Source organism: Syngnathus scovelli, chromosome 17 (assembly GCF_024217435.2).
Source record: "Syngnathus scovelli strain Florida chromosome 17, RoL_Ssco_1.2, whole genome shotgun sequence".
Taxonomy (NCBI): Eukaryota; Metazoa; Chordata; class Actinopteri; order Syngnathiformes; family Syngnathidae; genus Syngnathus; species Syngnathus scovelli.
Genome location: NC_090863.1, coordinates 7555675 through 7567461, shown reverse-complemented (window position 1 = coordinate 7567461; position 11787 = coordinate 7555675). Strand labels below are relative to the sequence as shown.

General features: G+C 45.3%; 3 protein-coding genes and 1 long non-coding RNA gene across 8 annotated transcripts in view; 2 read left to right on the top strand and 2 right to left on the bottom strand.

The window, feature by feature from the left end:
- Positions 1-456: 456 nt before the first annotated feature.
- LOC125984978 (uncharacterized) lies at positions 457-5255 on the bottom strand. Its single transcript, XR_007487179.2, has 4 exons — positions 5075-5255; positions 3519-3702; positions 1396-2093; positions 457-1019 (listed from the first exon to the last, which is right to left on the bottom strand). It is a non-coding gene; the product is annotated as an uncharacterized lncRNA (long non-coding RNA).
- Positions 830-4971, top strand: capn10 (calpain 10). The gene is made up of 12 exons (XM_049747287.1): positions 830-973; positions 1193-1324; positions 1406-1602; positions 1675-1904; positions 1964-2105; positions 2266-2432; positions 2505-2740; positions 2811-3013; positions 3210-3462; positions 3532-3722; positions 3917-3962; positions 4081-4971. Exons 1-12 carry the CDS (start codon positions 839-841, stop codon positions 4108-4110), a joined length of 1962 nt encoding a protein of 653 aa, XP_049603244.1. The 5' UTR covers positions 830-838; the 3' UTR covers positions 4111-4971.
- Positions 5256-5735: 480 nt separating the features above from the next.
- Positions 5736-8720, top strand: eif4e2 (eukaryotic translation initiation factor 4E family member 2). Of its 5 annotated transcripts, none has more exons than XM_049747322.2 (7): positions 5736-5864; positions 6578-6689; positions 6767-6901; positions 6975-7232; positions 7315-7451; positions 7717-7793; positions 7863-8720. In XM_049747322.2, exons 1-6 carry the CDS (start codon positions 5845-5847, stop codon positions 7763-7765), a joined length of 711 nt encoding a protein of 236 aa, XP_049603279.1. In that variant the 5' UTR covers positions 5736-5844; the 3' UTR covers positions 7766-7793; positions 7863-8720. The 5 variants fall into 5 exon arrangements, with proteins under 5 accessions (XP_049603279.1, XP_049603280.1, XP_049603281.1 ...); XM_049747323.2 differs by having other exon boundaries at positions 7315-7455; XM_049747324.2 differs by lacking the exons at positions 7717-7793; positions 7863-8720 and adding an exon at positions 7637-7667.
- Positions 8721-8842: 122 nt separating this feature from the next.
- LOC125984959 (phospholipid scramblase 2) overlaps positions 8843-11787 on the bottom strand; it is a 3062-nt gene continuing 117 nt past the window's right edge. The window contains exons 1-8 of the mRNA XM_049747319.1: positions 11598-11787; positions 11084-11362; positions 10935-11012; positions 10559-10751; positions 9511-9622; positions 9343-9442; positions 9204-9262; positions 8843-9026 (exon numbers count right to left, since the gene is read on the bottom strand). The exon at positions 11598-11787 is cut by the window's right edge and continues 117 nt beyond it. Of these exons, the coding sequence (XP_049603276.1) occupies positions 9000-9026; positions 9204-9262; positions 9343-9442; positions 9511-9622; positions 10559-10751; positions 10935-11012; positions 11084-11351 (837 nt within the window). The 5' untranslated portion in view covers positions 11352-11362; positions 11598-11787 and the 3' untranslated portion in view covers positions 8843-8999. The remainder of the gene's footprint in view (positions 9027-9203; positions 9263-9342; positions 9443-9510; positions 9623-10558; positions 10752-10934; positions 11013-11083; positions 11363-11597) is intronic.

Below are 11787 nucleotides of genomic sequence, written 5' to 3'. Positions count from 1 at the left end.
CACAGAACGACGTCACTTGTTTGCCTCTACCGCCACCTAGTGTTTACTTTCTTACACAAGTGCAATGAAAATCACGAGATAGCTCAATTTGAGATTTTTTTTATGGTACCGTCTCCCATATTATATTCTATTAACGTCAATGATGGAACAAATTTGAAGAAGCAAGATATTTCCCACCCATGACCTTATCGGAGAATTATTTGTCAGCTACAAGAGATGATTCAACGCTGCGTTGAGTCCTTTACCAGCCTAAAAACTTCCATCTCCCGGATTTAAAACATATAGGTGTATTTTTAGCAGCTATTGACGAACATTATTTTATTTATTAATGCAAATACTGTATGTTATGTTAATATTGATATTAACATATCATACACCGTTCTAACAGTAGGGGGCAGCAGTTTTGAACTCAGGAAGGATCCACTCCTCGAATGAACTGTCCGACCGGAAGTGATCTTATTTTGACACATTTTGTTGACATCCGGTGATGTGACACGGCAAGACACTTTTGGGTGCAATCTCGTAAATGACAATAGCTACCATAACATCATGAGTTTGTGTGGACATGATAAATCATCTCCAGCGTGGAGGCTAACGCATGTTAGCTGTTATGATATGACGACGAGGGAAAAGATGCTTGGAGCAGGTGAAAGTGAAAACGACACGGTTTCTTTTTGGTGCCTTCACATTTTCCTACTGATTAAAATGGTTGGAGACGATGTGCAACGGCCCTTGGTTAACGACTTAGCTTTTTTTTTTTTTTTTACTTTCAAAGGGGAATAGCCTTGATGACGGTAACATCTGACTGAAAGGACTCACCATACAGCAGGTTGGAGCCATGAAGGCAGGCAAAATCAGAGAGTGTGCTCTCTTCGAGGACCTGGAGTTTCCTTCTGATGAGTCGTCCCTGTTTTGTGACAGCTCCACGCCCATCTCCAGACTCCAGGGCCAAATCACTTGGCTCCGCCCACAGGTCAGACGCAGTCCAGGGGCGCAACACGACTTGTCAATGTCTTTCCCTGTCAGTGTTAAAGTTGGAATATAAATTTCACTTTTCAAAATGAACTAATACATTTTCCACAGTACAGTTTTCTAATTGATTGAAATGCACCTGGATGCAGGACTCGAATCAAATTACAAAAAATAGAATCAGTTTTTGATCAGTTGCACCATTTTTTTTCCCCATTTTCAGGAGATCTGCCGATCACCGGTTTTATTTCCTCACAACATCCATCGGAGTCATGCCAAGCAAGGCTTGTTGGGAGATTGTTGGTTTCTGTGCGCATGCTCGGTACTGCTCAAGAACAAACATCTTCTGGACAGGGTACAGGAAACAATGCCCAACCATGACAATAATCAACCTATCTGTGCTAGATTATTATTTCAATATCTTACTTTTTTGTAGGTATTTCCTCCGCACCAGCCCTTGTGGAGTGACAGCAACTACAGAGGCTCTTTTTACTTTCACTTTTGGGAGATGGGACACTGGACAGAGGTGACAATCGATGACCGCCTGCCTTGCGTCGATTCGGCTCTCTGCTTCTCACACTGCCACGCCCCCTCTGCCTTCTGGGTGGCTCTTCTGGAAAAAGCATATGCCAAGTAAGTAGGCAGACAGATTGTACTTCCCGGGATTATTATTTTAGGCTAAATTGAGTTCTCCTTGTTTTTAAGACATCGCGGCTCATACGAGCGACTGTGGGCCGGCCAGGTGTCTGAGGCCTTGGTGGACTTAACCGGAGGTCTTGCAGAGTGTTGGAGCTGGTCTCGCTTTGGTTCAGAGGAGGAGCAGCACACATCGGAGAAGAACCACAACCAGGCCATGAAGAAAAGGCTGAAACTGGACCTCATCTATCCACTGAGAGCCACTTGTGCACTCAGTTGCTCCACTCAAAGCATCCCAGGTGGTGTGTTTTGTTCACCTTTAACATTTTCATGACATCATCATGTCACTTTCTGTTAGGAGGCAACGAGCTGGGTCAGCACCATGCCATGGCTGTGGTGGAGTGGCTGGATGTGAAGACGCTAGCAGGAAGCCCGGTGCGACTGTTCAGGATCAGAAACCCATGGGGGAGGTGCTGCTGGGGCGGAGCCTGGACAGAGGGGTGAGGTTAGATAGTCATTTAGATGATGCAGTGAGTAGACAGAAGATGATTAGTTAACAAGATTCTGGAAAGTTTTTTGTCTGACAATCCAATATACTCAGTGATTTTTTTTATTTTTATGCATGCTTTGTTTTTGCTCAGTTCTCCTCTCCCTTTGCAGCGGTTCGGGATGGCATTTGCTGGATTCAGTCGATGCTTTGGACATTCAAGCCAGGGCGGCTCAGGGTGAATTCTGGCTAGATGAGACTGAATTCCTCTCCCAGTTTGATGATGTCACAGTAGGCTACCCCATCACTGAGGAAGGGCACCTGCAAAGTATCTACACTGGTAATTGTCTTGTTCAGTACAATAGTCCCTATTTGTTTTTTTTGTGGACCTTCTCAATGACGTCTCAAACAGGAAACCTTCTGCCTCACTGCCATCACCTGGCCGGACGCTGGGTAAAGGGTCTCTCCTCCGGTGGAAGTCGAAACAGCAGCATCTATGGCACTAACCCAAAGTTCTGGCTCAAGATGTGCGAAAAAGGCGAGGTTATCATATCTCTGCTGCAGCACGGGAAGCCAAGACACTTTGCAAACACGGAAGACGACGTGAGGTGCCAGCACTACCAGGCCATTGCGTTACACATGTGGAAGGTTTGTGTCATTACATGTTTGGAAGCCATGTGTGTGTGTAGTTTGTGCCAACACTTTGTACTTTCATCAGGTTGAGAAGAAACGTTTGAATCTGAGCCGTACTTTGAACAAAGCCCCATGTGCTTCTACTCACTGCCACGCCCACCAGAGGGAGGTGGTGCTCCACGGGCTACTGGAGCCCGGACACTACCTTGTGATCCCCAGCACCTACCAACCAGAAGTGGAGGCCCGCTTCCTCATCAGGATCTTTTCCTCCTCTACCTCATCCGTCAGGTAAGCACAGCGCTAATGCTAAAATGCTAATTACTGGCTTGGATTTTACGAACACTACCGTTTTTAAATTCCGGAGCTACTTTGGATTTTTTTTTTTTTACCATATTAGCAATATCTTGAGATAGTAAGTGGCCTCATTCTGGTGAGAATGACAAACCAGTGTGATAATCTGAATTTTCCACATGTCCTCCATTAGTGCCCTGAAGAACCCAGCACCTCTCCTGCCATCAACTACAAACGGAGAGTGGGAGACCAATCACTTCCGGGGCTCGTGGGTGGAGGGAAGGTCCGCCGGAGGAAGCAGGAACTTTCCATCCCACGTCCACAATCCTCGCTTCCCATTTACCGTTTGCGATGAGCCAATTTTGCCGGACCTCAACGTGAAGGTGAACCTGCGCCAGAACCGTGCCGACGCTGATCTGCTCCCCATCGGCTTCCATATTTATAAGGTGATGCTTCATTCAAGCATTTCAAATAACATTGAAATCTGACTTGGATGACTTACTTGCCTGATCCAGATACCAGCCGGGGAGCAAAATCATTCCATCCCCAGTGAGGACCCCGTCGCCAGTTGTGTTCCCCACTGCTACACTCAGGATGTCAGCTTGTCCTGCGCTCTTCCACGTGGAGCTTATCTCATCGTGCCATCCACATACCAGCCGAACTGCGCCGCAGACTTCACCATCAGCCTTGCAAGGAGAATCCACAGGTTAGCTTTGCAAAAATGTATTAGTACACTGTAGTCAAATATCATGGTCTGGGTTTTTTTCACATTACAGTTGGCTTTTCCATTCATTTCAGTAGATGAATTGAGAAATACATATTTTGAGTTACAAGCATTGTTACAGACTCATTTCATCTTGCGCTGTAAGTCAAAAGTGATCCTGTGTGTGTGTCCTGCAGGAGAGTTGTGAAAAGCCAGGAGAAGCTGGGAAGAGCCATTCAGGAGGTTAGTTAATGATACCATCTTTGGCAAACCAATTTGAAGCATAACTAGTTGTTTCAGTGTTTTTGTGTATGGACAGAAGATGGCAGTAATGACTAACACTTGTGTCCTTGTTATGCAGGTGTCTCACATCGCTGTGATGCAAAGCTAGCCGTCTTTGCCGCTTCACTGACGTCGGCCGGATGATGAAAGGGCTCCCCCCTCTGCCCTCCCCACAGAGACTTGTGTGTGTGTGTGTGTTGCACATGACTTAGTGAGAATGTGTGAGTTGTGGGATGGGAGCTTCCCTTCATCCCCAAAAGCTGAATCTCTGGACCGATGGGCAGCAAGGCACTCATTGGCCATTAGGACATCAGAGGTTGTCGGTGGGCTGGGCTGCTAATGAACTATGACGGGACTGGCTGGTGTAAACAAACAGCCGCCATTGAAGAAAGCCGCCACTGCTGTTGCTCATTCAGTCAGTGATGCGCCCGCCGGACCTGAACAAAGGCTCCTCTCATGAAGGTCCTCACAGAAGCGCTGCGGGCAAGGGGTAAGGGGTTGCTCTGCCACCACTGAGCCAACCAAACTGCACCGCGACATAACCGTGCCATACCAAGCCTGGGTTGTCTACCAATCACCCCCCACGACAGCAAATAAATGCTTTCTGGACGTTCACACTGTAAGCAACATCCATACAGCAGGACGTGATGTCTGAAGCCATCCACAACCTCCAGCTCCCTTTTCCGTCCCCCCTCGGACCACCGCTCTGACCCCAACGGAGCCCCCCGAAGTGGTGGCGAGAGCAGATGACGAGCAGTGAGATGTGAGGGATGAAACAAGAGCTGCGGCACATCAGAGGAGGTCGGCCCGTGTGATGAGGGTGCCAATTGGTTTTGTGTTGAGGCTGTGCGCCTTTGGCAGCCGGTTTGCCTCTTGCTCATCCACCATATCTGTCATTGAATGGCCTTCTGATGATTGACTCACTGGGAGACAGTGCCAAGTTAAAGAATAAAAGGAGAGTTGTGTTGTACTTCTCATTTTAAAGTGAAAAAGAAAAAGTTTATGAAGTTGTGCAAGTGTGATGCTAGCATTGCTTGCCCACCTGCTATGTATACATAGAATTAAAAACATACCAGGTATGCCAAGGTCCTCACTCAAAGTCCTCCAAGCCTGCTCCCGTTTTAGAAGTATTCAGATCAGCACATATGGCCACGATGGTCGTTTCCTTTATTTTGTTCTCTTTTCAGCAAACAAATGGCCCGCCATTCCATTGCGCGGTATGTCACGTGATACGTTCCCGAAGCTGATTGGTGTTTACTCACTTTATATCCGGCGGAGAAGCGCACTGCTTTCAGACGCACTGGCATGCGTAAATTCCATTGACTGTGATTGATATGAAAATAAGAAAATATTTCATGATGCTTTTATTATGATGCTGCGTTCACACCAAATTTCACACTTCAGCTCGTGCTGTCTCTTATGCCACGCCCCTTAAAGGCACACATGATGTCCGACGCATAAAGACGAGTGATTAGTATTGTTTTACGAAAAAGAGAGATGTTCTTTATTCATTAAAAACAATAAATGGTAGTTATTTGGAGGGATGGGACGCACTAAGAATATTTCAGTTCATTTCAGCAGAAATATTTCAAACGCTGTACGAGTAAATTCAGAATTAAACTCATTCATAACTAAATCTGATGTCGCTCCAAGCATTGTAACAATACAATAGTTGAAAATGATTGATATTCCATTTATATGGCATTTAAATCACAACTTGCGCCATAACGACCAACGAAGCCCACGGCGATGCGCCGTGCGCGTCCACGTCCACGCACCGTGCGCGCCACCCTTCCTGCGGAATTCACTACAGTCGCCCTACGAGACTCCCATTAGGAACATAATGAACAACAAATTTGATGCGTGAGTACATAAGGCAATGTGTGTGTCGTCTGCAGTCGCGGAAGTTCCTACTCGGAGCTTGAAAGCAACTTAGATGAGTGTTGCTTGGAAAATGAGAGGCCTGTCTGGGGAAAAGCATGATTTTGCGTTCAATGGTAACCACCAATAAACCCGCGCGAGGTATCGTGCCACGCTGCTGTACAAAATATTTTGTGACACTAAAAGTTACCATATGTCATATTACCCCGGGGATATTCATATGTTGTTAGCTTTAGCTTAGCTCAGGAGGAAGGCTTAGGCCGCATATCCCCGGTGTGGTAGTTGTTGAATGGCTGGCGAAAGGATGCGGAATCACCCATTGCGGCCTGAAACAACGCACGGGTAGCTGTCAAAATGACCACGGGGAAGTTTAAAGAGGCGTACATATTTATTTATGCGGATATTTTCCACTCATACTGATTTGTACCATGTCATTTCAGGAAGTTTACACTGAGTAAAATCTTTAAGTGTCAATATATACAGTAGACACGCAAGACGTGTGGTCCTCTGGCATATTGCAGAAATTATAGAGTGAAGATACATACATGCATGCCTGGGTGTGTCTGTAGAACCAGCAGGAAGACTTCTTAAAGAGATCTGACTATAGAATCTTTACCCAGCACTGTGCAGTGGGGTTAGGGTGAAAGGTCATGAAGGATGAAAACAAGTACAATGTATTTTTCCTTTAACTTCAGTTTGAAAGATGATGACAGCGGTGACCACGAACAGGACCAAGGCTCACCGAAAGACGGTGAGAAGGAACAAATTGAAGACGATGACAAGGACCAGAACGTTATAAGGAAAAAGGTACGTTTGCAGCGTCTTGTGACAAAGTCTGTTTACAACCACATTACCGTCATCTTCATTTTTTTTTTTTGTCATAGATGGTGACTCCAGGGGCGGGTGAGCACCCTCTTCAGTATAATTACACATTTTGGTACTCCAGAAGGAACCCGGGGAGGCCGGCCAGCACTCAGAGCTACGAGCAGAACATTAGACAGATTGGCAGCTTTGCCTCGGTATGTAGGTTCTCATCAAAACAGGTGGACCAGGGGTGGCCCATATTGATTCATCTTGCTGATTTTCCCCAAGGTGGAGCAGTTCTGGCGTTTCTACAGTCACATGATTCGACCAGGAGACCTAACGGGCCACAGTGACTTCCATCTCTTCAAAGAAGGCATCAAACCCATGTGGGAGGATGATGCCAACAAGATGGGCGGCAAGTGGATCATCCGTTTGCGGAAAGGCCTGGCGTCCCGCTGCTGGGAAAACCTGATCCTGGCTATGCTGGGTGAGCAGTTCATGGTTGGCGAGGAAATCTGCGGCGCCGTCGTGTCGGTCCGCTTTCAGGTATATACCCAAAACATAACACAATCTAGATAAAAGCAACATTTTTGACACGAATGCCTTGGTTGGCACTAACTCCTTCCAGGAGGACATCATCTCCATCTGGAACAAAACAGCTAGCGACCGATCCACCCGGTCCCGCATCAGAGATACGCTCCGACGGGTCCTCAACTTGCCCCCCAACACCATCATAGACTACAAGACACACACGGACAGCATTAAGTATGTATGTCTCGCATCACTTTCTATGACTTCTACCACACACACACACATGCATGCACACATTGTAGAACTTGGAGCTGAAATATTTGTAATCACCTCAAGGAATTTCATTGTAAGTTAGTCGTACACTACAATCAACACCTCGTGTTTTGTTTTTACATCATGCAAAATCAATTTTTACTTAGGTCGAGAAATTTGTAGTCCGTGGCTGTTTGCGTTGAGGTCAATTGGTGGGAATCTGGAATGATCTGTTGCTCCATTGCAGAGCATGGGAAGACTTCCATGGTCTGGTGAATGCTAGCGGCGGACGTTAGCCCTCCTGCCACCTCACACCTCTATAAGGTTGGCAACCATTTTGTCTGATTTTGTAATCCAGCAATGTAAGCACGCTTGTGGCCTCCTTGTTTGCAGGTGTGTTTTTATATCACGTCGCTGTGGTGGATGGAGAGGGCGGATCATGTGTCCGGGTGGGGAGGAGGAAACCCGCTGCGTGGATTGACCGAGCGAAGGCCGGCAACAAATGACGGGAAAGAGCACTCCTTCTTTGGCTCCGCTTGGGTGCGACCAGAAAGCCCTTTGAACAGAAGAGAGAAACTTGCATTATTTTTAGTCAACCAGAGACAACGGATGTCTCAGACTGTTTTTTTTTTTTTTAAATCTTTTTTTGTAGCAAGTTGAATTTTAGCGGACTGTTGTCCGGCTATTTGCTCAAAAGCTGTTGACAAAAAGTGTTCCTGGCTGAATTCATCAACCTTTTTCTAATTGTTCACGTCACATGACTTTCTCGACCGCTCTCGGGACTCAAACAGGGTTTGTGGTCGAAGTTCTTGTAATACTGTGCTGTGTTTTAACTGCAATTGTTCTGTCCGACTTGACTTTCTACTGTTATCATTTATCTGTAAAGACAGATTGCTGAAGATTGAATTAGCCAGGATTCTCCTTCTCTGACCTGGAAGTAGAATTCCAAAAAGAAAGGAAGAGGCACACTTACACATACTCGGAATCTTACGAATGGACTGCTACGCTGTTCTCAACTAGTCCAAGGAAATGGGCTGTGCTTTAATGCCATCAACCATTTACAATACGGACATTTTCTGCTTTTATCATTTTATATCCATGAGTGTGAAGTTTTTTTGTTTTTTTTTTCCAATTTTTCTATTGGGAAAACTAACGCCACTTTTGTTTGGTGGTGACGATTGGGGAAGATGCAAGTTGGATGTACGTTAAATGGATGAAAAGCAATAAATATGCAGCTGCTGCTAATAAAGAGTCTGCCTTGAATACTTCAATGCTTTTAAAGCCACTGTAAATTGAAAATAAAATTGTCTTGTACATTTAACACCACAGAGAAGAGTATTGTAAAAAATAAGATTTCCATATCATAAATAAAATTGGACTAGAATTTCCTCAAAGCAGTCCAGAAGATGTTTTCCATGGCCTCGGCAAAATAAAATTAAGAATAAAGAATGTCAATGTTAAAAACAGAAGTGATTGTTATTATAATATCTAGTTCAGTCAAATGAATTTTTACCTGTAAGTTATCGTCCTTCAGCTCATCTCAAAAAACATGTAATTCTGCAAAAAGAGAAAGACAACAGCAGCATTAGTGACCCTTTCGGGTTTGATGAAACCTAATTCCGTTCTGAAACCAGTTCGGAATTTTTTTTTCGTTTGTAATTAGTAATTAGTTAATTAACCGTTAATGTTCCGCATAGCCAATCAAGGAAATTGTGCCAAATGACCGTCCCTTACCAGTAAGAATGTGGCTGCCAGTAGCAACAGTTTAGTTTGTGAATCCATGTCAAGTGGCACTGAAACATTTCAATCAATTCATAAATGCTCATGTCATCGATTTAAAACACACATGTATACATTCATCAAATCTCCTTACCTTCCATCCCAAAATATTCATGGTCCATGTTATGCTCTTGGTGAAAGCCGGGCCATTTCTTCCATATGGTACCGATGTCCTCACCAAAATTGGAGACAATCTTAAAAAAAAAAAACAATAGATGTGGCTTTTTGGTAAAAATAGGTGTTTCCGGAAAGTGAGCAATACCTGGAATTGCTGATTTGACAAGCAGCGAATTGGGCAGCATGGGCCTTGAATTCGGACAGCACACGTTCCGTGGGAGTCTTTGACTTCGAAGAGAGGCGTGAACATGCTCCACCTGGAAAAATAGGACCACAAACACACACTTATCACTTGTGATAGTGTTTCGGCCCTTTCTGGCCATGACCTCTCTCTCTCCCACCACTGGAACGATAAAATCTCTCCTGCAGTGAGCAACCTGGCAACCGCCAAGCCGGCCTTGATGCTTGATTGCTCCCATTTTCAGCTGTCATGATTCCGCAGCACCAAAATTGTTTGCTCGCTGTCACAGGAGTTCAAACTGGGACAGGCTTTTATTACGGCACAACGGAGGGAATTTTCATACCAAGTAGATCATCCAAACCTTCGCCAGCTTTTTCTCAATTAGACATCCGGCGTTGCTTCTGGAAAACTCTAAAATTCACATCCAAAGCTAGCCGGTGTTATTCTCGTTAGACAACGAAGCGCCTCCTCTGGGCCCCAACCAATAGGGGGCGCCCAAGAGCATCCGTGCATTTATGTCTGATTTGATTTGTTGTTGTTCTTTGTTGCTATTCTTATGCTACAAATTATTTGTGCACTCGACTCTAGTGGTTAGGTCTCGCGTGGGACAAATGGATTATTTCGGTGTTGCCATTAGTGAATTTTCCCCATTAGGAAGGATGCGGCATTCCTTCCCGCTCACGCTGCTTGGGTGCTGTCAATTGCGGCTCGGAGCAAACAGCTGCTTAGTGCTTCTTTAGACCTCTCTGTGCTATTTCTTGCTCTGGGAGTGGAAAAAAAGAGCACGTGACACGTGCAGGCTGGGAAAGTTGAGATAAGTGTCTCACAATGAGCACAAAAGGCTTCGTTCCTACGTGTGAAAGAAAAAGGCCGCAGGTATCGTCGTGGCTAAAATCTAATTACAGTAGATGTTCCTCATTACCCATTCAAAGAAATAAAATTACACTTAATAATCTTCATTCTTTTTAATGCAAAAGATAATTTGTGCTATAGTGGCTCGGGTGTGGCCGACCTTTGACACACGGTGCCGATGAGCTGCTTCTGGCCCGTGTAGGCGCTTATTTCCATCAGGCAACAGCCAAGGCAGCAGGCATCCATCCTGAGAGGTCTGTCCAAGTAGAAAACCTGGTGGCCCTGCTGGTCGAAGCCCTGCAAGGAGCAGGATCGAGCTGGACCACAACACTGAAGGCACACGCAGGAACTCTCTGAAAACAAGGAAGGAAACAGGAAGCTGAAAAGCACATGGAGATATAGTTCATGAAAATAACTCGAAAAATGTACATTGATGACATTTAAATTGATTTACATTTATAAAGAAAATATTTAATGACATTTAAAAGCAAAGGAAACTTTTAAACAATAATGTAGGTCAGATTGCGCAATCGTACCTTCCACCGCCACAAACAATTGGGACCTGCTGGCACCCGTGGCGATGCTGTAGATCCTCTGAGGAACACACTGCGGACCTACAAGTAGAAGCAAATCACTTGGGAGCTGATCTACAAATATACTTTTGGTCCAAGAAGACAGCGCTCACCCTCAAGGTGCGGTCTGGCAGTGATATGAAACTGACTGATATCATCCAGCACACTCAAAGAGTTGGAGGAGCCTCCCGCACCATCCTCGCTCCTCGGCGCACCCGGAACCTGCTCACCTGACATTTGGGGAGCTTTGCATCCGTGTGGGTGAGGTTGGCACTCGCACACAGGAGTGCATTTGTTCTGGAAGGCTCGGAAAATAACGCGGATGTGATTCTCTCGTTCCAGTTGGCCGTAGGGAAGAGGTTGATTCGTCACGGTGGACATGGTATCAAGACCTAAGAAGAATCACATGTATCAAAGTCAAAAACAAAATCCCGTAGAAAGAATCACAAAAACCCGTCGAGTTCATCTTCAGTGTTTCGCGAAGGCCCGAGATCACTTTGTTGACATTATAACACTCGTTAAGGATGTTTATGACATTGTAAATTCTAGATCCAGACATTAAACTGCGACGTGATCATTAAAAGTAAAGTGGTGTCGTAAAATAGTTTTTAAAAGTTCTTTGCTTACCTTCACTCGTCAGGCCCCCATCCTTGTTCAGACATTGAATGTAAGAGTGAGCTGAACCAAAATGTGTGTGTCCATGATGTGAAGAGCGGGTTGGGTTTGTTCGCTCTGTGTGCCAATATTCACGTAGTAATGTTTGGCTTAGTGACTGTGTCTAGAGAGCTTCTCACCCGCCTCTGTTGCCATGACAACC

What these genes read in the sequence shown, in the direction of transcription:
- capn10 (XM_049747287.1), top strand. Translation starts at nt 839, where the DNA reads ATGAAGGCAGGCAAAATCAGAGAGTGTGCTCTCTTCGAGGACCTGGAG. An exon ending in CTCCACTCAAAGCATCCCAG is followed by an intron (nt 1,905 to 1,963) that starts GTGGTGTGTTTT and finishes ACTTTCTGTTAG; the next exon opens with GAGGCAACGAGCTGGGTCAG. An exon ending in TCCTCTACCTCATCCGTCAG is followed by an intron (nt 3,014 to 3,209) that starts GTAAGCACAGCG and finishes GTCCTCCATTAG; the next exon opens with TGCCCTGAAGAACCCAGCAC.
- eif4e2 (XM_049747321.2), top strand. Translation starts at nt 5,845, where the DNA reads ATGAACAACAAATTTGATGC. An exon ending in AGATTGGCAGCTTTGCCTCG is followed by an intron (nt 6,902 to 6,974) that starts GTATGTAGGTTC and finishes ATTTTCCCCAAG; the next exon opens with GTGGAGCAGTTCTGGCGTTT. An exon ending in TCGTGTCGGTCCGCTTTCAG is followed by an intron (nt 7,233 to 7,314) that starts GTATATACCCAA and finishes AACTCCTTCCAG; the next exon opens with GAGGACATCATCTCCATCTG.